The 25225-nt window shown below is 53.1% G+C and overlaps 3 protein-coding genes across 3 annotated transcripts; all 3 read right to left on the bottom strand.

Moving 5' to 3' along the window:
• Positions 1-3747: 3747 nt before the first annotated feature.
• LOC129524363 (protein FAM90A15-like) lies at positions 3748-6754 on the bottom strand. Its single transcript, XM_055349748.2, has 4 exons — positions 6632-6754; positions 5938-6137; positions 5371-5479; positions 3748-4710 (listed from the first exon to the last, which is right to left on the bottom strand). Exons 1-4 carry the CDS (start codon positions 6752-6754, stop codon positions 3748-3750), a joined length of 1395 nt encoding a protein of 464 aa, XP_055205723.2.
• A 4639-nt stretch (positions 6755-11393) lies between these two features.
• Positions 11394-14400, bottom strand: LOC134759004 (protein FAM90A15-like). The gene is made up of 4 exons (XM_063708977.1): positions 14278-14400; positions 13584-13783; positions 13017-13125; positions 11394-12356 (listed from the first exon to the last, which is right to left on the bottom strand). Exons 1-4 carry the CDS (start codon positions 14398-14400, stop codon positions 11394-11396), a joined length of 1395 nt encoding a protein of 464 aa, XP_063565047.1.
• A 4639-nt stretch (positions 14401-19039) lies between these two features.
• Positions 19040-22046, bottom strand: LOC129524369 (protein FAM90A15-like). Its single transcript, XM_055349755.2, has 4 exons — positions 21924-22046; positions 21230-21429; positions 20663-20771; positions 19040-20002 (listed from the first exon to the last, which is right to left on the bottom strand). Exons 1-4 carry the CDS (start codon positions 22044-22046, stop codon positions 19040-19042), a joined length of 1395 nt encoding a protein of 464 aa, XP_055205730.2.
• Between the last annotated feature and the right edge of the window lie 3179 nt (positions 22047-25225).

The raw sequence follows: 25225 nt of genomic DNA, 5'->3' as shown, positions 1-25225 counted from the left end.
ACCCCACCAGCAAGCCCCAGTGCGATCGGCATCTTTCGGCCTCCTTTGTCTCTTCCTCCCCCGCTCCACCATCCCTCAGGGATTGCGTGAAACAAACAATTGTTCAGTGAAACTAACCTGAAATTACACATCTACTTTCTTTCCCCGGCTGGCGCTGAGATGGGCAGGTGCTGGAGCAGCCCCGCTGGAAGCGATGCAGCATCCAGGACGACGGAGGAAGGGGCGGAGAGGGACCTCTGCTTTCCAGGCTGCCTTTTATACTGCCTCCGGTCACCTGACGTGGAACGCACCCTAACCTAATCAGTTACCTGTACCTTAATTGCAATTAACTTAATCCAATTACATGACCTGGAAAGGTCTATTTGCACAGCCCACTCTAAGATCATGTCCACTGCTGACAGACATTCTAAAACCTACTTGTACAGCTGCAAGCTTTGAAGAATAGATGTTCCTCATCAGACATGTAACACTGGTGCCTGTACCCCTGTCTTCTTTTCCATCTTTTTTGTTTTTTTGTTTTGTTTTGTTTTAAAAAAAATGTGGTAAAATAGACACCTTTTAATTGGACCACATTTTGTCTATCTCGACGTAGGCCTCAGTGTCATCAAGGAGACTCTCCTTGACATGCAGTCACGGCCATGATCCATCTTCAGAGCTTCTCTTTCTTCCCCAAGGTAAGTCTGTCAGCAGAGAACCGTGACCGCACCCTCATGTGTTTTCTCCCCCAGGAGGCGCTTGGAAACCACCGTGAATTGGACCGCACTGGGAAACACAGATGACGAAAGTCCACAACGCTTTGTCCTTCAGTGCCTGGCTCCTTTTTCAGCTCGTCTTGCGACTCCAGGCATTATGCCTGAAAAGTCTCCCGGACGCCTGTGAGGCTCTAATTCCCTGGGTCCCATTGCCATGTCTCTGGATTTGCGAAGATCCACCGCACCTTCTGTGGAACTCCCGTGTCGGTGAACTTTTGTGCCACGTCCCCTAATTCTGCCCATGGTCATCTGCACCTGCACGACTTAGGTTCCATGTTCCTTGGACGGGAAGAGACAGGCAGGAGTCGGAATGATGAACCAGCACACTGGGGCATTTTCTCATGTAGCCCAAGTGACCCCATGGTCTTCTCGAGCTTTGGAACCAGTCGCGTCCCCTTTGACACTGCACCCGGCTCCCAGTCTCTCAATCTTGCTGGCCCTCCGGCGATCTCCCGTTGGATGAATTGCTCCTGCTGAAACTCGAGTCCCCTTTGATTTGCGCTTCATTAATTATTCATGATTCAGGTTGGAAGGCCTGCTGACGACCCCCTGTGGCCGTTCTCTGAGCTTTCCTGTCACATCGTTTCCTTCCACGCTCTTTGGTTCCTTATGGTCCTGCTCCTTCTGCTGTCAGAGGAGCAGAGAGTTGATCTTATTGATTCTGGATACGGATACTTTCTAGGTGATCTGGATAATCAAGATAACGACCCTCAACAGCGGCGGAAAGGGAGCAGCCATTTGGTGTGTCTCAGAAAATCCCGCTCAGTTCCGAGGCCTCCTAGATGTGGAATCCTGCTCAGAGTTGTTCCCAGGTCAGAGAATGGAGAGAGCCTGTGCATGATGGGATATCCCTGCCTAGATCTTTTAGTGAGTCTCTACCTCAGCTACTCTTAGGATCAGGGGGAGAACCATGGTGTCAGACATCCGGAAAGAAGAGGGGATGAATGTTTTACCTCTGAAGTACATCCCAAATGTGGGAGTTCACTTCAGCTGTGCTGGGGTCCATTTGGCCAGTGAAACTCTGCCTGGTTCATTCGCACATCCGGAAGCCACTTCACGGGGCGCCGTCGCAACTGGAACCACACACTTGGCATCGGCGGTTGAGCCAAATGGGGACTCGTGGTGCAAGCAACGCTCCCCACGTGTTAGCGTGCGTGAGATTCGGTTGGCGGAATTTTACTAGGTGCGTGTTGGTAGAGTGGGGCTGAGGTTTTCTTGCTCCTGTGGATGTATACGAAGTCAAAGGTCCTGCCCAGCACTGCGGTCCCCTCAGTCAACTCTGTTTCGGAGACGTAACGATTTGGATTGCCAACAAGTCAAGAAATGTTCAAGCCCTTGGATGTAGGGTAAAGAAAGAGAGATCAGACTCTCACTGTGTCTATGTAGAAGGGGAAGACATAAGAGACTCCATTTTGAAAAAGACCTGTATTTTAAACAATTGCTTTGCTGAGATGTTGATCATTTGTAGCTTTGCCGCAGCCCCTTTGACCCAACTTGGAGCTCACAAAAACCTGTGTTGTATAAAATCGAGGTTTAAGGGATCTAGGGCTGTGCAGGACGTGCCTTGTTAACCAAATGTTTACAAGCAGTGTACTTGGTAAAAGTCATTGCCATTCTCTAGTCTCAATAAACCAGGGGCGCAATGCACCGTGGAAAGCCACGGGGACCTCTGCCCTTAAAAGCAGGGTATTGTCCAAGGTTTCTCCCCATGTGACAGTCTGAAATATGGCCTCGTGGGATGGGAAAGACCTGACTGTCCCCCAGCCTGACACCCGTAATGGGTCTGTGCTGAGGTGGATTAGTCAAAGAGGAAAGCCTCTTGCAGTTCAGATGGAGGAAGGCCACTGTCTCATGCTTGCCCCTGGGAACTGAATGTCTCGGTGTAAAGCCCGATCTTACATTTGTTCAACTCTGAGCTCGGAGAAAAGCTGCCCTGTGGCGGGAGGCGAGACATGTTGGCAGTAATGCTGCCTTGTTATTCTTTACTCCGCTGAGATGTTTGGGTGGAGAGAAACATAAATCTGGCCTACGTGCACGTCCAGGCATAGTACCTTCCCTTGAACTTAATAATGATATAGATTCTTTTGCTCACGTGTTTTTTTTTGTTGTTGTTGTTGACCTTCTCCTTATTATCACCCTGCTCTCCTACTACATTCCTTTTTGCTGAAATAATAAAAATCATAATCAATAAAAACTGAGGGAACTCAGAGGCCGGTGCCGGTGCAGGTCCTTGGTGTGCTGAGTGCCAGTCCCCTGGACCCACTGTTGTCTCCCTATACTTTGTCTCTGTGTCTTATTCCTTTTCTCCGTCTCTCATCCCACCCGACTAGAAACACCCACAGGGGTGGAGGGCCAGGCCACCCCTTCACTTGGAAAATCAGTTAAACACAGACACGGAATGAGAGTCAAAAGACAATATGTCATCTTTTTGAGAATTTTATTCACTTCAAAACAAATTAAACACACATATGTACAAAGGCATTCCAGAGCCCAGTTTTCGAGGCTGAGGAAAGACCCCGAGAGCGCTTTGCACAGCACGCTTCCCAGCGTCCGAAACACTGCTCTCAGGGCGGGGCACAGCGGAAGGGCTGCACCTCTCGGGGTTCCCTAACTTTTCCCTTATTCAGTCATCTAGAGAGCAAATACACAGTAATTCCCCAGTTTCCTGTTGACGTCCCAGCGGAAGTCTGTCTCTTGTGCGTCACGCAGTTTCTGAGGCAACGAATCTCTGGCACGGAAGCTTTCCCTGGCGCGTTTCCGGAGAACCACGCGAACTACAACGTCCCTCACCAGAATTCAATGAGGCAGAGTCCCTGCACCTGCTCCCTGCACCTGCTCCTTGCCTGGCCCGGGCTCCCACATCCACAGAAGCGCCACAGCCGGGGAGCATCGGAGTCACCGCACAGAGTCTGCTCTCTGCTCCGCACTCCTCAGTCCCACAGTCCCCTCCAAGTCACGGGAGCTGGAGGCCAAGGAGCCCCTGCCACCTGCAGTCTCACTCCAGGTCAGAATCGCTGTCCTCTGAGGAGGAGGAAACCTGAAGGTCCTCATAGAGGACGCTCGGTGGGACACGAACACAGGGACCCTCAGACTTCTCTGACACATGAGGGCTCTGAGCGAGGAAGCCTCCCGGCTTCTCAGGAGAGGGAAATGAGGGGGCCGCCAGGAGGCTGGAGCTCCAGCGTCCGTTTTCCAGTCTCTGGAAGAGAACTCTGAGAGGCTGGGCCCCATCATGGCTGGCCGCTGGGTGATGGGACATGGTGCAGGCCTGGGTAGTAGGCAGGCAAGGTCTGCTGTGCGGAGGCTGCCGGTCGACGCTGGGCACCTGGGCCGGTGTCCTCCTGTCCATCTGGGGCGACGTACTTGGTCCAAGTTCGGTTGCGGCTGGCGGAGGTTGGAGATTCTCCGGGGCCCCCAGCTCACCTCCCTGGATGGCGCTTTCGGGGATCTGGAAGGGACCCAGTCTTGGTTTCTTGGGGAAGTTCAGGCAAGCCTGAATCGGAGCCTGGGCAGGTCTCTTGGCTCCTGGCCCGAAGCTGAGATTGGAGCCTAGGCCCAAGCTGTGTGTGGCGGCTGGCGGGCAGGGCTGTGAGGTCACCGCAGGACGTTTGTCTTGCGCCTGGGGTCTGATGGCCTGGAGCGGGCCGTGGGTTCTGGAGGCAGCCTGGGGAACTTCTCGGCAGCCACCCTCAGGGCTGCAGTGTGTCGGCTTCACCACGAGGAGAGGCTCGGGGCCCTGGTGCCTGACGGCAGGCTGAGGGATGTCGGCCGCAGCCCCTGTCTGTCTTTCCTTTGGTCCGAGACTTGAGGAGGAGCTCAGACTGGCTTTTCTGAGGGGAGACAGTGAAGCCAAGACGGAGCCCCTGCCAGACATTTCGGTAGCTGAGCGATCAGCGGGGACAGGGTCCACGCGCGGCCTTTTACTGGTTGTGTGGACCGGCATTGGCCCGCTTGCAACCTGAAAGAGAGGAAACAACACAGGTTAGAAGTAGTTCCTCAGCATGGAGCCAACGTGAAAATCAAGCACATCTAAAGACAAGGTGCACACGCCATGAAATTCTTAGTACAGTATCGACAGGCGGTCCTTGGAAGTAGGACTCCAGCTGAGTGCTGATCAGGACAAGACACATGAAAGATGCGCTCTCGAGCTATGTGTAGCTGATCTAAGCACACCATTGTTCAAAAGATCGCGTCTTGGGCATTAACTGGATCCAAGCGCCTCCACTCAGCCTTCCATGAAGTGGAACGGACTAATGCCCTTCCGAAGGCAGGTTGGTGGCTCAAGGGTACTCGGGACGTCTTCTCTGAACACGTGCATGTTCCTGGGTTTAGCCTTCTCCACGTTTGGGGCCTCTGAGGGACTAATTTCCTCATGCCGCTAGGAACATGTTGTTGGCAGGCTTGCCATAATTGGACAGAAAGGAAGCAACAGGAAATACGGCATCTTCAGATGCCTTCGCCTGCAATCAAATCGACCTGGAAGGATCGTGGAGTCCCTGACCCCAAGAAGGCAAGAAAGAGGGGTTCCCCGATTTCCTCCCGCAGACGGGAAGCTGAAAGGAAATCAAGCAGGGTGACCTAGAGGAGAAAAGGACCAGGGGCCCGGGGTGACACTCACCCTCAGATAATCAGAAGATTCCGTGGATCCTTTTCGATTCGGCAGCGGCTTCTCTGGAACTTTCCCGGAAAATATGTGGAGGAGAGCCTTCCTCTGCGGGTCTTGTTGCCTGCAGAACGGAAAAAGGTCAGGCCGTGCCCCCTGGTTTTCCGCAGGAGACAGGGAGAACCCCGTCTGGGGCCCAGTCCCACTCCGTGTTTTGTGATACAGAAATGGACATCTGGTGCCCTTTCCGCCTCTGCACCTTCCCTCACGTGCCAACCTTCCCATCCTCCAGGTGGCCCTCTAGGCTTCCCAACTAAGGACTGTGATTTGGATTCCATCGCTTTTCCCTCTGTCGCGGGGAACCTGCACGAAGCGCCCCCGCCTCTCCCCGTCCCTGAATCTCCCAGAGCCAAAGGAGCTCCTGGGTGCGGAACCCCGGAGGACACGGAGCTGCGGCCTATTTCTCTGCAGCGTTCCTTCCCTGGCCCGGAGACGGAAAGGCACACGGTGTGCAGGTGCAGAGACACCATGTCCTTAGGAGGCAGTACCCTAAGGGTGGTGAAAACCCCTCCCACTGCTCACCTTGGTCTCTCTTCCTTCTCTCCCTTATCCTTGTTCAAGGGCCCCGGGTTGGCTTCAACCTGGGGCTTCCATGGTTTCAGGTTTTCCTTCCCTTCCTTTTTCCCCAAGGTCGCTGGAACCAGGGCTGCCTTCCAGCACTTCATGGGGCACCTGGTACTTCTGGCCGTGTGGCCAAAGGCCCCGCAGTTTTTGCACTTGAGCTGTGGGTGGAAAGGAAGTGATGTCAGTGAGTGAGCTGAAGCCACAGGCAGCGATCCCACGTCAACATTGGGACGGATTGTGAATTCAGAGCTGAATAAGGATTCCAAAGAGGGGACACCGGCATGGGGGCCGTTAAGTGCTGGGAGAGTTCGGATACGATGTTCCCTCCCAAAGCCCATGTGACGGAGGAACTCTGAAAGGAAGGACTCAAGGTTCCAAGGGGCACGATGGTGAACCCGATGTCAACAACGCAGCCAAACGTGGCTACACAGGACTCTAAGTAGAAAGAGAGGTTGCCCCCAAGAGTTTCTCAAGGGACCTATCGGGCTGGGGAGAAGGTCCCAAGCCACGCCCACCTTGGATGGGAAAAGCAACCTGGGTGGTGGTGACAGAACTCTTTGGAATCCAACCCAGTCTCCGAGGACCGTGTGACACCCCCTCCCCCCGTCCCCACCCCCACCCCGATACCCAAGAGATCCAGGGCTAGACTTACCCTGGGATCTTCTTCATCGGGCGGGGGAGCCCTTGGCCCAACTGGGGCCCTCCGCTGCTTCTGGAGGGTCTGGGCTCTCACCAGTCTCTTGGCCCAAGATTTGGGGTCCCGACGTGCCATCATCTTCGTCTGCTGGGGGTTTTATGACCGCCTTTTTCAGGGGTTGACTGTTGGGTCACCTGAAACACACACAAACACACACATGTCGATGGTTAAGCACGTTGGATACTCACACACCCACAGGAAGCCACCTGCTAACGCCCTGCCTGTGTGGTCATGAGGAGACCTCACCACCAGTCTGTCAAATCTGTAGAACACAATGTGCTGTGTGCATCCTCGGATATTGTGTGTTCCTCTGCCATGACTACCTAGTCCAAGAGTAAACCTCACCTGCCACAGGGCCCGTGGCCTAGGTATGGGGAGTTGAGCTTTCAACCCCAAACAAACAACTGATTCTGGACACTGGACTTAGGTCTCTCACGATTCACTCCGGTAGAAGACACGGTGATTCTGTCTCCCTTGACGGACAGAATGATCGAAGACACAGGGCATGGCGTGTGCCACCCTTTGGCAGGTCTGTTTGAAGTCAGGGATAAGGGATGCTTCCTGTGACAACTTGAAACGCTACTCTTGCCATTTCATTAGGCCACTTCCAAACACAAATTCATAGAGAGAAGTTACCTTCCTCTCTACCACACTAGCAGGTGATGGTCTTTCCTGTTCTATCTTTTGGCTTTAGCTCCAGCCCCTCTTTATTTATTTTTTTGGTATTTTACGCATACCACACGAATTCATCTGAACTAACGGGGAAGAAGTGCCATATCGTATCGAGGTCTTACACGGCTGAAGGGCAAACCACCCTTTTTTCCAAAGTCCTTTTTCCATTTACCCAGCAATTCAGCATGCTGCAGTACATTTCTTTTCGCATTCCCATCTTGGTCTTATCCCACACGTGGAGACGGATATGTTTTCTCGTTTCCTGTTCCAAGAATTACTAGTAGCGAGAACACATCCTACCCCACCACCAAGCCCCAGTGCGATCGGCATCTTTCGGCCTCCTTTGTCTCTTCCTCCCCCGCTCCACCATCCCTCAGGGATTGCGTGAAACAAACAATTGTTCAGTGAAACTAACCTGAAATTACACGTCTACTTTCTTTCCCCGGCTGGCGCTGAGATGGGCAGGTGCTGGAGCAGCCCCGCTGGAAGCGATGCAGCATCCAGGACGACGGAGGAAGGGGCGGAGAGGGACCTCTGCTTTCCAGGCTGCCTTTTATACTGCCTCCGGTCACCTGACGTGGAACGCACCCTAACCTAATCAGTTACCTGTACCTTAATTGCAATTAACTTAATCCAATTACATGACCTGGAAAGGTCTATTTGCACAGCCCACTCTAAGATCATGTCCACTGCTGACAGACATTCTAAAACCTACTTGTACAGCTGCAAGCTTTGAAGAATAGATGTTCCTCATCAGACATGTAACACTGGTGCCTGTACCCCTGTCTTCTTTTCCATCTTTTTTGTTTTTTTGTTTTGTTTTGTTTTAAAAAAAATGTGGTAAAATAGACACCTTTTAATTGGACCACATTTTGTCTATCTCGACGTAGGCCTCAGTGTCATCAAGGAGACTCTCCTTGACATGCAGTCACGGCCATGATCCATCTTCAGAGCTTCTCTTTCTTCCCCAAGGTAAGTCTGTCAGCAGAGAACCGTGACCGCACCCTCATGTGTTTTCTCCCCCAGGAGGCGCTTGGAAACCACCGTGAATTGGACCGCACTGGGAAACACAGATGACGAAAGTCCACAACGCTTTGTCCTTCAGTGCCTGGCTCCTTTTTCAGCTCGTCTTGCGACTCCAGGCATTATGCCTGAAAAGTCTCCCGGACGCCTGTGAGGCTCTAACTCCCTGGGTCCCATTGCCATGTCTCTGGATTTGCGAAGATCCACCGCACCTTCTGTGGAACTCCCGTGTCGGTGAACTTTTGTGCCACGTCCCCTAATTCTGCCCATGGTCATCTGCACCTGCACGACTTAGGTTCCATGTTCCTTGGACGGGAAGAGACAGGCAGGAGTCGGAATGATGAACCAGCACACTGGGGCATTTTCTCATGTAGCCCAAGTGACCCCATGGTCTTCTCGAGCTTTGGAACCAGTCGCGTCCCCTTTGACACTGCACCCGGCTCCCAGTCTCTCAATCTTGCTGGCCCTCCGGCGATCTCCCGTTGGATGAATTGCTCCTGCTGAAACTCGAGTCCCCTTTGATTTGCGCTTCATTAATTATTCATGATTCAGGTTGGAAGGCCTGCTGACGACCCCCTGTGGCCGTTCTCTGAGCTTTCCTGTCACATCGTTTCCTTCCACGCTCTTTGGTTCCTTATGGTCCTGCTCCTTCTGCTGTCAGAGGAGCAGAGAGTTGATCTTATTGATTCTGGATACGGATACTTTCTAGGTGATCTGGATAATCAAGATAACGACCCTCAACAGCGGCGGAAAGGGAGCAGCCATTTGGTGTGTCTCAGAAAATCCCGCTCAGTTCCGAGGCCTCCTAGATGTGGAATCCTGCTCAGAGTTGTTCCCAGGTCAGAGAATGGAGAGAGCCTGTGCATGATGGGATATCCCTGCCTAGATCTTTTAGTGAGTCTCTACCTCAGCTACTCTTAGGATCAGGGGGAGAACCATGGTGTCAGACATCCGGAAAGAAGACGAGATGAATGTTTTACCTCTGAAGTACATCCCAAATGTGGGAGTTCACTTCAGCTGTGCTGGGGTCCATTTGGCCAGTGAAACTCTGCCTGGTTCATTCGCACATCCGGAAGCCACTTCACGGGGCGCCGTCGCAACTGGAACCACACACTTGGCATCGGCGGTTGAGCCAAATGGGGACTCGTGGTGCAAGCAACGCTCCCCACGTGTTAGCGTGCGTGAGATTCGGTTGGCGGAATTTTACTAGGTGCGTGTTGGTAGAGTGGGGCTGAGGTTTTCTTGCTCCTGTGGATGTATACGAAGTCAAAGGTCCTGCCCAGCACTGCGGTCCCCTCAGTCAACTCTGTTTCGGAGACGTAACGATTTGGATTGCCAACAAGTCAAGAAATGTTCAAGCCCTTGGATGTAGGGTAAAGAAAGAGAGATCAGACTCTCACTGTGTCTATGTAGAAGGGGAAGACATAAGAGACTCCATTTTGAAAAAGACCTGTATTTTAAACAATTGCTTTGCTGAGATGTTGATCATTTGTAGCTTTGCCGCAGCCCCTTTGACCCAACTTGGAGCTCACAAAAACCTGTGTTGTATAAAATCGAGGTTTAAGGGATCTAGGGCTGTGCAGGACGTGCCTTGTTAACCAAATGTTTACAAGCAGTGTACTTGGTAAAAGTCATTGCCATTCTCTAGTCTCAATAAACCAGGGGCGCAATGCACCGTGGAAAGCCACGGGGACCTCTGCCCTTAAAAGCAGGGTATTGTCCAAGGTTTCTCCCCATGTGACAGTCTGAAATATGGCCTCGTGGGATGGGAAAGACCTGACTGTCCCCCAGCCTGACACCCGTAATGGGTCTGTGCTGAGGTGGATTAGTCAAAGAGGAAAGCCTCTTGCAGTTCAGATGGAGGAAGGCCACTGTCTCCTGCTTGCCCCTGGGAACTGAATGTCTCGGTGTAAAGCCCGATCTTACATTTGTTCAACTCTGAGCTCGGAGAAAAGCTGCCCTGTGGCGGGAGGCGAGACATGTTGGCAGTAATGCTGCCTTGTTATTCTTTACTCCGCTGAGATGTTTGGGTGGAGAGAAACATAAATCTGGCCTACGTGCACGTCCAGGCATAGTACCTTCCCTTGAACTTAATAATGATATAGATTCTTTTGCTCACGTGTTTTTTTTTGTTGTTGTTGTTGACCTTCTCCTTATTATCACCCTGCTCTCCTACTACATTCCTTTTTGCTGAAATAATAAAAATCATAATCAATAAAAACTGAGGGAACTCAGAGGCCGGTGCCGGTGCAGGTCCTTGGTGTGCTGAGTGCCAGTCCCCTGGACCCACTGTTGTCTCCCTATACTTTGTCTCTGTGTCTTATTCCTTTTCTCCGTCTCTCATCCCACCCGACTAGAAACACCCACAGGGGTGGAGGGCCAGGCCACCCCTTCACTTGGAAAATCAGTTAAACACAGACACGGAATGAGAGTCAAAAGACAATATGTCATCTTTTTGAGAATTTTATTCACTTCAAAACAAATTAAACACACATATGTACAAAGGCATTCCAGAGCCCAGTTTTCGAGGCTGAGGAAAGACCCCGAGAGCGCTTTGCACAGCACGCTTCCCAGCGTCCGAAACACTGCTCTCAGGGCGGGGCACAGCGGAAGGGCTGCACCTCTCGGGGTTCCCTAACTTTTCCCTTATTCAGTCATCTAGAGAGCAAATACACAGTAATTCCCCAGTTTCCTGTTGACGTCCCAGCGGAAGTCTGTCTCTTGTGCGTCACGCAGTTTCTGAGGCAACGAATCTCTGGCACGGAAGCTTTTCCTGGCGCGTTTCCGGAGAACCACGCGAACTACAACGTCCCTCACCAGAATTCAATGAGGCAGAGTCCCTGCACCTGCTCCCTGCACCTGCTCCTTGCCTGGCCCGGGCTCCCACATCCACAGAAGCGCCACAGCCGGGGAGCATCGGAGTCACCGCACAGAGTCTGCTCTCTGCTCCGCACTCCTCAGTCCCACAGTCCCCTCCAAGTCACGGGAGCTGGAGGCCAAGGAGCCCCTGCCACCTGCAGTCTCACTCCAGGTCAGAATCGCTGTCCTCTGAGGAGGAGGAAACCTGAAGGTCCTCATAGAGGACGCTCGGTGGGACACGAACACAGGGACCCTCAGACTTCTCTGACACATGAGGGCTCTGAGCGAGGAAGCCTCCCGGCTTCTCAGGAGAGGGAAATGAGGGGGCCGCCAGGAGGCTGGAGCTCCAGCGTCCGTTTTCCAGTCTCTGGAAGAGAACTCTGAGAGGCTGGGCCCCATCATGGCTGGCCGCTGGGTGATGGGACATGGTGCAGGCCTGGGTAGTAGGCAGGCAAGGTCTGCTGTGCGGAGGCTGCCGGTCGACGCTGGGCACCTGGGCCGGTGTCCTCCTGTCCATCTGGGGCGACGTACTTGGTCCAAGTTCGGTTGCGGCTGGCGGAGGTTGGAGATTCTCCGGGGCCCCCAGCTCACCTCCCTGGATGGCGCTTTCGGGGATCTGGAAGGGACCCAGTCTTGGTTTCTTGGGGAAGTTCAGGCAAGCCTGAATCGGAGCCTGGGCAGGTCTCTTGGCTCCTGGCCCGAAGCTGAGATTGGAGCCTAGGCCCAAGCTGTGTGTGGCGGCTGGCGGGCAGGGCTGTGAGGTCACCGCAGGACGTTTGTCTTGCGCCTGGGGTCTGATGGCCTGGAGCGGGCCGTGGGTTCTGGAGGCAGCCTGGGGAACTTCTCGGCAGCCACCCTCAGGGCTGCAGTGTGTCGGCTTCACCACGAGGAGAGGCTCGGGGCCCTGGTGCCTGACGGCAGGCTGAGGGATGTCGGCCGCAGCCCCTGTCTGTCTTTCCTTTGGTCCGAGACTTGAGGAGGAGCTCAGACTGGCTTTTCTGAGGGGAGACAGTGAAGCCAAGACGGAGCCCCTGCCAGACATTTCGGTAGCTGAGCGATCAGCGGGGACAGGGTCCACGCGCGGCCTTTTACTGGTTGTGTGGACCGGCATTGGCCCGCTTGCAACCTGAAAGAGAGGAAACAACACAGGTTAGAAGTAGTTCCTCAGCATGGAGCCAACGTGAAAATCAAGCACATCTAAAGACAAGGTGCACACGCCATGAAATTCTTAGTACAGTATCGACAGGCGGTCCTTGGAAGTAGGACTCCAGCTGAGTGCTGATCAGGACAAGACACATGAAAGATGCGCTCTCGAGCTATGTGTAGCTGATCTAAGCACACCATTGTTCAAAAGATCGCGTCTTGGGCATTAACTGGATCCAAGCGCCTCCACTCAGCCTTCCATGAAGTGGAACGGACTAATGCCCTTCCGAAGGCAGGTTGGTGGCTCAAGGGTACTCGGGACGTCTTCTCTGAACACGTGCATGTTCCTGGGTTTAGCCTTCTCCACGTTTGGGGCCTCTGAGGGACTAATTTCCTCATGCCGCTAGGAACATGTTGTTGGCAGGCTTGCCATAATTGGACAGAAAGGAAGCAACAGGAAATACGGCATCTTCAGATGCCTTCGCCTGCAATCAAATCGACCTGGAAGGATCGTGGAGTCCCTGACCCCAAGAAGGCAAGAAAGAGGGGTTCCCCGATTTCCTCCCGCAGACGGGAAGCTGAAAGGAAATCAAGCAGGGTGACCTAGAGGAGAAAAGGACCAGGGGCCCGGGGTGACACTCACCCTCAGATAATCAGAAGATTCCGTGGATCCTTTTCGATTCGGCAGCGGCTTCTCTGGAGCTTTCCCGGAAAATATGTGGAGGAGAGCCTTCCTCTGCGGGTCTTGTTGCCTGCAGAACGGAAAAAGGTCAGGCCGTGCCCCCTGGTTTTCCGCAGGAGACAGGGAGAACCCCGTCTGGGGCCCAGTCCCACTCCATGTTTTGTGATACAGAAATGGACATCTGGTGCCCTTTCCGCCTCTGCACCTTCCCTCACGTGCCAACCTTCCCATCCTCCAGGTGGCCCTCTAGGCTTCCCAACTAAGGACTGTGATTTGGATTCCATCGCTTTTCCCTCTGTCGCGGGGAACCTGCACGAAGCGCCCCCGCCTCTCCCCGTCCCTGAATCTCCCAGAGCCAAAGGAGCTCCTGGGTGCGGAACCCCGGAGGACACGGAGCTGCGGCCTATTTCTCTGCAGCGTTCCTTCCCTGGCCCGGAGACGGAAAGGCACACGGTGTGCAGGTGCAGAGACACCATGTCCTTAGGAGGCAGTACCCTAAGGGTGGTGAAAACCCCTCCCACTGCTCACCTTGGTCTCTCTTCCTTCTCTCCCTTATCCTTGTTCAAGGGCCCCGGGTTGGCTTCAACCTGGGGCTTCCATGGTTTCAGGTTTTCCTTCCCTTCCTTTTTCCCCAAGGTCGCTGGAACCAGGGCTGCCTTCCAGCACTTCATGGGGCACCTGGTACTTCTGGCCGTGTGGCCAAAGGCCCCGCAGTTTTTGCACTTGAGCTGTGGGTGGAAAGGAAGTGATGTCAGTGAGGGAGCTGAAGCCACAGGCAGCGATCCCACGTCAACATTGGGACGGATTGTGAATTCAGAGCTGAATAAGGATTCCAAAGAGGGGACACCGGCATGGGGGCCGTTAAGTGCTGGGAGAGTTCGGATACGATGTTCCCTCCCAAAGCCCATGTGACGGAGGAACTCTGAAAGGAAGGACTCAAGGTTCCAAGGGGCACGATGGTGAACCCGATGTCAACAACGCAGCCAAACGTGGCTACACAGGACTCTAAGTAGAAAGAGAGGTTGCCCCCAAGAGTTTCTCAAGGGACCTATCGGGCTGGGGAGAAGGTCCCAAGCCACGCCCACCTTGGATGGGAAAAGCAACCTGGGTGGTGGTGACAGAACTCTTTGGAATCCAACCCAGTCTCCGAGGACCGTGTGACACCCCCTCCCCCCGTCCCCACCCCCACCCCGATACCCAAGAGATCCAGGGCTAGACTTACCCTGGGATCTTCTTCATCGGGCGGGGGAGCCCTTGGCCCAACTGGGGCCCTCCGCTGCTTCTGGAGGGTCTGGGCTCTCACCAGTCTCTTGGCCCAAGATTTGGGGTCCCGACGTGCCATCATCTTCGTCTGCTGGGGGTTTTATGACCGCCTTTTTCAGGGGTTGACTGTTGGGTCACCTGAAACACACACAAACACACACATGTCGATGGTTAAGCACGTTGGATACTCACACACCCACAGGAAGCCACCTGCTAACGCCCTGCCTGTGTGGTCATGAGGAGACCTCACCACCAGTCTGTCAAATCTGTAGAACACAATGTGCTGTGTGCATCCTCGGATATTGTGTGTTCCTCTGCCATGACTACCTAGTCCAAGAGTAAACCTCACCTGCCACAGGGCCCGTGGCCTAGGTATGGGGAGTTGAGCTTTCAACCCCAAACAAACAACTGATTCTGGACACTGGACTTAGGTCTCTCACGATTCACTCCGGTAGAAGACACGGTGATTCTGTCTCCCTTGACGGACAGAATGATCGAAGACACAGGGCATGGCGTGTGCCACCCTTTGGCAGGTCTGTTTGAAGTCAGGGATAAGGGATGCTTCCTGTGAGAACTTGAAACGCTACTCTTGCCATTTCATTAGGCCACTTCCAAACACAAATTCATAGAGAGAAGTTACCTTCCTCTCTACCACACTAGCAGGTGATGGTCTTTCCTGTTCTATCTTTTGGCTTTAGCTCCAGCCCCTCTTTATTTATTTTTTTGGTATTTTACGCATACCACACGAATTCATCTGAACTAACGGGGAAGAAGTGCCATATCGTATCGAGGTCTTACACGGCTGAAGGGCAAACCACCCTTTTTTCCAAAGTCCTTTTTCCATTTACCCACCAATTCAGCATGCTGCAGTACATTTCTTTTCGCATTCCCATCTTGGTCTTATCCCACACGTGGAGACGGATATGTTTTCTCGTTTCCTGTTCCAAGAATTACTAGTAGCGAGAACACATCCTACCCCACCAGCAAGCCCCAGTGCGATCGGCATCTTTCGGCCTCCTTTGTCTCTTCCTCCCCCGCTCCACCATCCCTCAGGGATTGCGTGAAACAAACAATTGTTCAGTGAAACTAACCTGAAATTACACGTCTACTTTCTTTCCCCGGCTGGCGCTGAGATGGGCAGGTGCTGGAGCAGCCCCGCTGGAAACGATGCAGCATCCAGGACGACGGAGGAAGGGGCGGAGAGGGACCTCTGCTTTCCAGGCTGCCTTTTATACTGCCTCCGGTCACCTGACGTGGAACGCACCCTAACCTAATCAGTTACCTGTACCTTAATTGCAATTAACTTAATCCAATTACATGACCTGGAAAGGTCTATTTGCACAGCCCACTCTAAGATCATGTCCACTGCTGACAGACATTCTAAAACCTACTTGTACAGCTGCAAGCTTTGAAGAATAGATGTTCCTCATCAGACATGTAACACTGGTGCCTGTACCCCTGTCTTCTTTTCCATCTTTTTTGTTTTTTTGTTTTGTTTTGTTTTAAAAAAAATGTGGTAAAATAGACACCTTTTAATTGGACCACATTTTGTCTATCTCGACGTAGGCCTCAGTGTCATCAAGGAGACTCTCCTTGACATGCAGTCACGGCCATGATCCATCTTCAGAGCTTCTCTTTCTTCCCCAAGGTAAGTCTGTCAGCAGAGAACCGTGACCGCACCCTCATGTGTTTTCTCCCCCAGGAGGCGCTTGGAAACCACCGTGAATTGGACCGCACTGGGAAACACAGATGACGAAAGTCCACAACGCTTTGTCCTTCAGTGCCTGGCTCCTTTTTCAGCTCGTCTTGCGACTCCAGGCATTATGCCTGAAAAGTCTCCCGGACGCCTGTGAGGCTCTAATTCCCTGGGTCCCATTGCCATGTCTCTGGATTTGCGAAGATCCACCGCACCTTCTGTGGAACTCCCGTGTCGGTGAACTTTTGTGCCACGTCCCCTAATTCTGCCCATGGTCATCTGCACCTGCACGACTTAGGTTCCATGTTCCTTGGACGGGAAGAGACAGGCAGGAGTCGGAATGATGAACCAGCACACTGGGGCATTTTCTCATGTAGCCCAAGTGACCCCATGGTCTTCTCGAGCTTTGGAACCAGTCGCGTCCCCTTTGACACTGCACCCGGCTCCCAGTCTCTCAATCTTGCTGGCCCTCCGGCGATCTCCCGTTGGATGAATTGCTCCTGCTGAAACTCGAGTCCCCTTTGATTTGCGCTTCATTAATTATTCATGATTCAGGTTGGAAGGCCTGCTGACGACCCCCTGTGGCCGTTCTCTGAGCTTTCCTGTCACATCGTTTCCTTCCACGCTCTTTGGTTCCTTATGGTCCTGCTCCTTCTGCTGTCAGAGGAGCAGAGAGTTGATCTTATTGATTCTGGATACGGATACTTTCTAGGTGATCTGGATAATCAAGATAACGACCCTCAACAGCGGCGGAAAGGGAGCAGCCATTTGGTGTGTCTCAGAAAATCCCGCTCAGTTCCGAGGCCTCCTAGATGTGGAATCCTGCTCAGAGTTGTTCCCAGGTCAGAGAATGGAGAGAGCCTGTGCATGATGGGATATCCCTGCCTAGATCTTTTAGTGAGTCTCTACCTCAGCTACTCTTAGGATCAGGGGGAGAACCATGGTGTCAGACATCCGGAAAGAAGACGAGATGAATGTTTTACCTCTGAAGTACATCCCAAATGTGGGAGTTCACTTCAGCTGTGCTGGGGTCCATTTGGCCAGTGAAACTCTGCCTGGTTCATTCGCACATCCGGAAGCCACTTCACGGGGCGCCGTCGCAACTGGAACCACACACTTGGCATCGGCGGTTGAGCCAAATGGGGACTCGTGGTGCAAGCAACGCTCCCCACGTGTTAGCGTGCGTGAGATTCGGTTGGCGGAATTTTACTAGGTGCGTGTTGGTAGAGTGGGGCTGAGGTTTTCTTGCTCCTGTGGATGTATACGAAGTCAAAGGTCCTGCCCAGCACTGCGGTCCCCTCAGTCAACTCTGTTTCGGAGACGTAACGATTTGGATTGCCAACAAGTCAAGAAATGTTCAAGCCCTTGGATGTAGGGTAAAGAAAGAGAGATCAGACTCTCACTGTGTCTATGTAGAAGGGGAAGACATAAGAGACTCCATTTTGAAAAAGACCTGTATTTTAAACAATTGCTTTGCTGAGATGTTGATCATTTGTAGCTTTGCCGCAGCCCCTTTGACCCAACTTGGAGCTCACAAAAACCTGTGTTGTATAAAATCGAGGTTTAAGGGATCTAGGGCTGTGCAGGACGTGCCTTGTTAACCAAATGTTTACAAGCAGTGTACTTGGTAAAAGTCATTGCCATTCTCTAGTCTCAATAAACCAGGGGCGCAATGCACCGTGGAAAGCCACGGGGACCTCTGCCCTTAAAAGCAGGGTATTGTCCAAGGTTTCTCCCCATGTGACAGTCTGAAATATGGCCTCGTGGGATGGGAAAGACCTGACTGTCCCCCAGCCTGACACCCGTAATGGGTCTGTGCTGAGGTGGATTAGTCAAAGAGGAAAGCCTCTTGCAGTTCAGATGGAGGAAGGCCACTGTCTCATGCTTGCCCCTGGGAACTGAATGTCTCGGTGTAAAGCCCGATCTTACATTTGTTCAACTCTGAGCTCGGAGAAAAGCTGCCCTGTGGCGGGAGGCGAGACATGTTGGCAGTAATGCTGCCTTGTTATTCTTTACTCCGCTGAGATGTTTGGGTGGAGAGAAACATAAATCTGGCCTACGTGCACGTCCAGGCATAGTACCTTCCCTTGAACTTAATAATGATATAGATTCTTTTGCTCACGTGTTTTTTTTTGTTGTTGTTGTTGACCTTCTCCTTATTATCACCCTGCTCTCCTACTACATTCCTTTTTGCTGAAATAATAAAAATCATAATCAATAAAAACTGAGGGAACTCAGAGGCCGGTGCCGGTGCAGGTCCTTGGTGTGCTGAGTGCCAGTCCCCTGGACCCACTGTTGTCTCCCTATACTTTGTCTCTGTGTCTTATTCCTTTTCTCCGTCTCTCATCCCACCCGACTAGAAACACCCACAGGGGTGGAGGGCCAGGCCACCCCTTCACTTGGAAAATCAGTTAAACACAGACACGGAATGAGAGTCAAAAGACAATATGTCATCTTTTTGAGAATTTTATTCACTTCAAAACAAATTAAACACACATATGTACAAAGGCATTCCAGAGCCCAGTTTTCGAGGCTGAGGAAAGACCCCGAGAGCGCTTTGCACAGCACGCTTCCCAGCGTCCGAAACACTGCTCTCAGGGCGGGGCACAGCGGAAGGGCTGCACCTCTCGGGGTTCCCTAACTTTTCCCTTATTCAGTCATCTAGAGAGCAAATACACAGTAATTCCCCAGTTTCCTGTTGACGTCCCAGCGGAAGTCTGTCTCTTGTGCGTCACGCAGTTTCTGAGGCAACGAATCTCTGGCACGGAAGCTTTCCCTGGCGCGTTTCCGGAGAACCACGCGAACTACAACGTCCCTCACCAGAATTCAATGAGGCAGAGTCCCTGCACCTGCTCCCTGCACCTGCTCCCTGCCTGGCCCGGGCTCCCACATCCACAGAAGCGCCACAGCCGGGGAGCATCGGAGTCACCGCACAGAGTCTGCTCTCTGCTCCGCACTCCTCAGTCCCACAGTCCCCTCCAAGTCACGGGAGCTGGAGGCCAAGGAGCCCCTGCCACCTGCAGTCTCACTCCAGGTCAGAATCGCTGTCCTCTGAGGAGGAGGAAACCTGAAGGTCCTCATAGAGGACGCTCGGTGGGACACGAACACAGGGACCCTCAGACTTCTCTGACACATGAGGGCTCTGAGCGAGGAAGCCTCCCGGCTTCTCAGGAGAGGGAAATGAGGGGGCCGCCAGGAGGCTGGAGCTCCAGCGTCCGTTTTCCAGTCTCTGGAAGAGCACTCTGAGAGGCTGGGCCCCATCATGGCTGGCCGCTGGGTGATGGGACATGGTGCAGGCCTGGGTAGTAGGCAGGCAAGGTCTGCTGTGCGGAGGCTGCCGGTCGACGCTGGGCACCTGGGCCGGTGTCCTCCTGTCCATCTGGGGCGACGTACTTGGTCCAAGTTCGGTTGCGGCTGGCGGAGGTTGGAGATTCTCCGGGGCCCCCAGCTCACCTCCCTGGATGGCGCTTTCGGGGATCTGGAAGGGACCCAGTCTTGGTTTCTTGGGGAAGTTCAGGCAAGCCTGAATCGGAGCCTGGGCAGGTCTCTTGGCTCCTGGCCCGAAGCTGAGATTGGAGCCTAGGCCCAAGCTGTGTGTGGCGGCTGGCGGGCAGGGCTGTGAGGTCACCGCAGGACGTTTGTCTTGCGCCTGGGGTCTGATGGCCTGGAGCGGGCCGTGGGTTCTGGAGGCAGCCTGGGGAACTTCTCGGCAGCCACCCTCAGGGCTGCAGTGTGTCGGCTTCACCACGAGGAGAGGCTCGGGGCCCTGGTGCCTGACGGCAGGCTGAGGGATGTCGGCCGCAGCCCCTGTCTGTCTTTCCTTTGGTCCGAGACTTGAGGAGGAGCTCAGACTGGCTTTTCTGAGGGGAGACAGTGAAGCCAAGACGGAGCCCCTGCCAGACATTTCGGTAGCTGAGCGATCAGCGGGGACAGGGTCCACGCGCGGCCTTTTACTGGTTGTGTGGACCGGCATTGGCCCGCTTGCAACCTGAAAGAGAGGAAACAACACAGGTTAGAAGTAGTTCCTCAGCATGGAGCCAACGTGAAAATCAAGCACATCTAAAGACAAGGTGCACACGCCATGAAATTCTTAGTACAGTATCGACAGGCGGTCCTTGGAAGTAGGACTCCAGCTGAGTGCTGATCAGGACAAGACACATGAAAGATGCGCTCTCGAGCTATGTGTAGCTGATCTAAGCACACCATTGTTCAAAAGATCGCGTCTTGGGCATTAACTGGATCCAAGCGCCTCCACTCAGCCTTCCATGAAGTGGAACGGACTAATGCCCTTCCGAAGGCAGGTTGGTGGCTCAAGGGTACTCGGGACGTCTTCTCTGAACACGTGCATGTTCCTGGGTTTAGCCTTCTCCACGTTTGGGGCCTCTGAGGGACTAATTTCCTCATGCCGCTAGGAACATGTTGTTGGCAGGCTTGCCATAATTGGACAGAAAGGAAGCAACAGGAAATACGGCATCTTCAGATGCCTTCGCCTGCAATCAAATCGACCTGGAAGGATCGTGGAGTCCCTGACCCCAAGAAGGCAAGAAAGAGGGGTTCCCCGATTTCCTCCCGCAGACGGGAAGCTGAAAGGAAATCAAGCAGGGTGACCTAGAGGAGAAAAGGACCAGGGGCCCGGGGTGACACTCACCCTCAGATAATCAGAAGATTCCGTGGATCCTTTTCGATTCGGCAGCGGCTTCTCTGGAGCTTTCCCGGAAAATATGTGGAGGAGAGCCTTCCTCTGCGGGTCTTGTTGCCTGCAGAACGGAAAAAGGTCAGGCCGTGCCCCCTGGTTTTCCGCAGGAGACAGGGAGAACCCCGTCTGGGGCCCAGTCCCACTCCGTGTTTTGTGATACAGAAATGGACATCTGGTGCCCTTTCCGCCTCTGCACCTTCCCTCACGTGCCAACCTTCCCATCCTCCAGGTGGCCCTCTAGGCTTCCTAACTAAGGACTGTGATTTGGATTCCATCGCTTTTCCCTCTGTCGCGGGGAACCTGCACGAAGCGCCCCCGCCTCTCCCCGTCCCTGAATCTCCCAGAGCCAAAGGAGCTCCTGGGTGCGGAACCCCGGAGGACACGGAGCTGCGGCCTATTTCTCTGCAGCGTTCCTTCCCTGGCCCGGAGACGGAAAGGCACACGGTGTGCAGGTGCAGAGACACCATGTCCTTAGGAGGCAGTACCCTAAGGGTGGTGAAAACCCCTCCCACTGCTCACCTTGGTCTCTCTTCCTTCTCTCCCTTATCCTTGTTCAAGGGCCCCGGGTTGGCTTCAACCTGGGGCTTCCATGGTTTCAGGTTTTCCTTCCCTTCCTTTTTCCCCAAGGTCGCTGGAACCAGGGCTGCCTTCCAGCACTTCATGGGGCACCTGGTACTTCTGGCCGTGTGGCCAAAGGCCCCGCAGTTTTTGCACTTGAGCTGTGGGTGGAAAGGAAGTGATGTCAGTGAGGGAGCTGAAGCCACAGGCAGCGATCCCACGTCAACATTGGGACGGATTGTGAATTCAGAGCTGAATAAGGATTCCAAAGAGGGGACACCGGCATGGGGGCCGTTAAGTGCTGGGAGAGTTCGGATACGATGTTCCCTCCCAAAGCCCATGTGACGGAGGAACTCTGAAAGGAAGGACTCAAGGTTCCAAGGGGCACGATGGTGAACCCGATGTCAACAACGCAGCCAAACGTGGCTACACAGGACTCTAAGTAGAAAGAGAGGTTGCCCCCAAGAGTTTCTCAAGGGACCTATCGGGCTGGGGAGAAGGTCCCAAGCCACGCCCACCTTGGATGGGAAAAGCAACCTGGGTGGTGGTGACAGAACTCTTTGGAATCCAACCCAGTCTCCGAGGACCGTGTGACACCCCCTCCCCCCGTCCCCACCCCCACCCCGATACCCAAGAGATCCAGGGCTAGACTTACCCTGGGATCTTCTTCATCGGGCGGGGGAGCCCTTGGCCCAACTGGGGCCCTCCGCTGCTTCTGGAGGGTCTGGGCTCTCACCAGTCTCTTGGCCCAAGATTTGGGGTCCCGACGTGCCATCATCTTCGTCTGCTGGGGGTTTTATGACCGCCTTTTTCAGGGGTTGACTGTTGGGTCACCTGAAACACACACAAACACACACATGTCGATGGTTAAGCACGTTGGATATTCACACACCCACAGGAAGCCACCTGCTAACGCCCTGCCTGTGTGGTCATGAGGAGACCTCACCACCAGTCTGTCAAATCTGTAGAACACAATGTGCTGTGTGCATCCTCGGATATTGTGTGTTCCTCTGCCATGACTACCTAGTCCAAGAGTAAACCTCACCTGCCACAGGGCCCGTGGCCTAGGTATGGGGAGTTGAGCTTTCAACCCCAAACAAACAACTGATTCTGGACACTGGACTTAGGTCTCTCACGATTCACTCCGGTAGAAGACACGGTGATTCTGTCTCCCTTGACGGACAGAATGATCGAAGACACAGGGCATGGCGTGTGCCACCCTTTGGCAGGTCTGTTTGAAGTCAGGGATAAGGGATGCTTCCTGTGAGAACTTGAAACGCTACTCTTGCCATTTCATTAGGCCACTTCCAAACACAAATTCATAGAGAGAAGTTACCTTCCTCTCTACCACACTAGCAGGTGATGGTCTTTCCTGTTCTATCTTTTGGCTTTAGCTCCAGCCCCTCTTTATTTATTTTTTTGGTATTTTACGCATACCACACGAATTCATCTGAACTAACGGGGAAGAAGTGCCATATCGTATCGAGGTCTTACACGGCTGAAGGGCAAACCACCCTTTTTTCCAAAGTCCTTTTTCCATTTACCCACCAATTCAGCATGCTGCAGTACATTTCTTTTCGCATTCCCATCTTGGTCTTATCCCACACGTGGAGACGGATATGTTTTGTCGTTTCCTGTTCCAAGAATTACTAGTAGCGAGAACACATCCTACCCCACCAGCAAGCCCCAGTGCGATCGGCATCTTTCGGCCTCCTTTGTCTCTTCCTCCCCCCCTCCACCATCCCTCAGGTATTGCGTGAAACAAACAATTGTTCAGTGAAACTAACCTGAAATTACACGTCTACTTTCTTTCCCCGGCTGGCGCTGAGATGGGCAGGTGCTGGAGCAGCCCCGCTGGAAGCGATGCAGCATCCAGGACGACGGAGGAAGGGGCGGAGAGGGACCTCTGCTTTCCAGGCTGCCTTTTATACTGCCTCCGGTCACCTGACGTGGAACGCACCCTAACCTAATCAGTTACCTGTACCTTAATTGCAATTAACTTAATCCAATTACATGACCTGGAAAGGTCTATTTGCACAGCCCACTCTAAGATCATGTCCACTGCTGACAGACATTCTAAAACCTACTTGTACAGCTGCAAGCTTTGAAGAATAGATGTTCCTCATCAGACATGTAACACTGGTGCCTGTACCCCTGTCTTCTTTTCCATCTTTTTTGTTTTTTTGTTTTGTTTTGTTTTAAAAAAAATGTGGTAAAATAGACAGCTTTTAATTGGACCACATTTTGTCTATCTCGACGTAGGCCTCAGTGTCATCAAGGAGACTCTCCTTGACATGCAGTCACGGCCATGATCCATCTTCAGAGCTTCTCTTTCTTCCCCAAGGTAAGTCTGTCAGCAGAGAACCGTGACCGCACCCTCATGTGTTTCCTCCCCCAGGAGGCGCTTGGAAACCACCGTGAATTGGACCGCACTGGGAAACACAGATGACGAAAGTCCACAACGCTTTGTCCTTCAGTGCCTGGCTCCTTTTTCAGCTCGTCTTGCGACTCCAGGCATTATGCCTGAAAAGTCTCCCGGACGCCTGTGAGGCTCTAACTCCCTGGGTCCCATTGCCATGTCTCTGGATTTGCGAAGATCCACCGCACCTTCTGTGGAACTCCCGTGTCGGTGAACTTTTGTGCCACGTCCCCTAATTCTGCCCATGGTCATCTGCACCTGCACGACTTAGGTTCCATGTTCCTTGGACGGGAAGAGACAGGCAGGAGTCGGAATGATGAACCAGCACACTGGGGCATTTTCTCATGTAGCCCAAGTGACCCCATGGTCTTCTCGAGCTTTGGAACCAGTCGCGTCCCCTTTGACACTGCACCCGGCTCCCAGTCTCTCAATCTTGCTGGCCCTCCGGCGATCTCCCGTTGGATGAATTGCTCCTGCTGAAACTCGAGTCCCCTTTGATTTGCGCTTCATTAATTATTCATGATTCAGGTTGGAAGGCCTGCTGACGACCCCCTGTGGCCGTTCTCTGAGCTTTCCTGTCACATCGTTTCCTTCCACGCTCTTTGGTTCCTTATGGTCCTGCTCCTTCTGCTGTCAGAGGAGCAGAGAGTTGATCTTATTGATTCTGGATACGGATACTTTCTAGGTGATCTGGATAATCAAGATAACGACCCTCAACAGCGGCGGAAAGGGAGCAGCCATTTGGTGTGTCTCAGAAAATCCCGCTCAGTTCCGAGGCCTCCTAGATGTGGAATCCTGCTCAGAGTTGTTCCCAGGTCAGAGAATGGAGAGAGCCTGTGCATGATGGGATATCCCTGCCTAGATCTTTTAGTGAGTCTCTACCTCAGCTACTCTTAGGATCAGGGGGAGAACCATGGTGTCAGACATCCGGAAAGAAGAGGGGATGAATGTTTTACCTCTGAAGTACATCCCAAATGTGGGAGTTCACTTCAGCTGTGCTGGGGTCTATTTGGCCAGTGAAACTCTGCCTGGTTCATACGCACATCCGGAAGCCACTTCACGGGGCGCCGTCGCAACTGGAACCACACACTTGGCATCGGCGGTTGAGCCAAATGGGGACTCGTGGTGCAAGCAACGCTCCCCACGTGTTAGCGTGCGTTGGACTCGGTTGGCGGAATTTTACTGGGTGCGTGTTGGTAGAGTGGGGCTGAGGTTTTCTTGCTCCTGTGGATGTATACGAAGTCAAAGGTCCTGCCCAGCACTGCGGTCCCCTCAGTCAACTCTGTTTCAGAGACGTAACGATTTGGATTGCCAACAAGTCAAGAAATGTTCAAGCCCTTGGATGTAGGGTAAAGAAAGAGAGATCAGACTCTCACTGTGTCTATGTAGAAGGGGAAGACATAAGAGACTCCATTTTGAAAAAGACCTGTATTTTAAACAATTGCTTTGCTGAGATGTTGATCATTTGTAGCTTTGCCGCAGCCCCTTTGACCCAACTTGGAGCTCACAAAAACCTGTGTTGTATAAAATCGAGGTTT

The sequence above is a fragment of the Gorilla gorilla genome, chromosome 7, assembly GCF_029281585.2.
Source record: "Gorilla gorilla gorilla isolate KB3781 chromosome 7, NHGRI_mGorGor1-v2.1_pri, whole genome shotgun sequence".
NCBI lineage: Eukaryota > Metazoa > Chordata > Mammalia > Primates > Hominidae > Gorilla > Gorilla gorilla.
The sequence above is the reverse complement of the archived record's forward strand: the minus strand, read 5'-3'. Positions and strand labels throughout refer to the sequence as shown.

Bases quoted from the DNA above. Each gene is read 5' to 3' on its own strand.
- LOC129524363 (XM_055349748.2), bottom strand. From the start codon at position 6,754: ATGATGGCACGTCGGGACCCCAAATCTTGGGCCAAGAGACTGGTGAGA. The intron at 5,480-5,937 runs GTGAGCAGTGGG...TCCGTTCTGCAG, and splicing joins GAGAAGGAAGAGAGACCAAG to GCAACAAGACCCGCAGAGGA. The intron at 4,711-5,370 runs GTGAGTGTCACC...CCTCTCTTTCAG, and splicing joins AATCTTCTGATTATCTGAGG to GTTGCAAGCGGGCCAATGCC.
- LOC134759004 (XM_063708977.1), bottom strand. From the start codon at position 14,400: ATGATGGCACGTCGGGACCCCAAATCTTGGGCCAAGAGACTGGTGAGA. The intron at 13,784-14,277 runs GTAAGTCTAGCC...TTCCACCCACAG, and splicing joins CCGATGAAGAAGATCCCAGG to CTCAAGTGCAAAAACTGCGG. The intron at 13,126-13,583 runs GTGAGCAGTGGG...TCCGTTCTGCAG, and splicing joins GAGAAGGAAGAGAGACCAAG to GCAACAAGACCCGCAGAGGA.
- LOC129524369 (XM_055349755.2), bottom strand. From the start codon at position 22,046: ATGATGGCACGTCGGGACCCCAAATCTTGGGCCAAGAGACTGGTGAGA. The intron at 20,772-21,229 runs GTGAGCAGTGGG...TCCGTTCTGCAG, and splicing joins GAGAAGGAAGAGAGACCAAG to GCAACAAGACCCGCAGAGGA. The intron at 20,003-20,662 runs GTGAGTGTCACC...CCTCTCTTTCAG, and splicing joins AATCTTCTGATTATCTGAGG to GTTGCAAGCGGGCCAATGCC.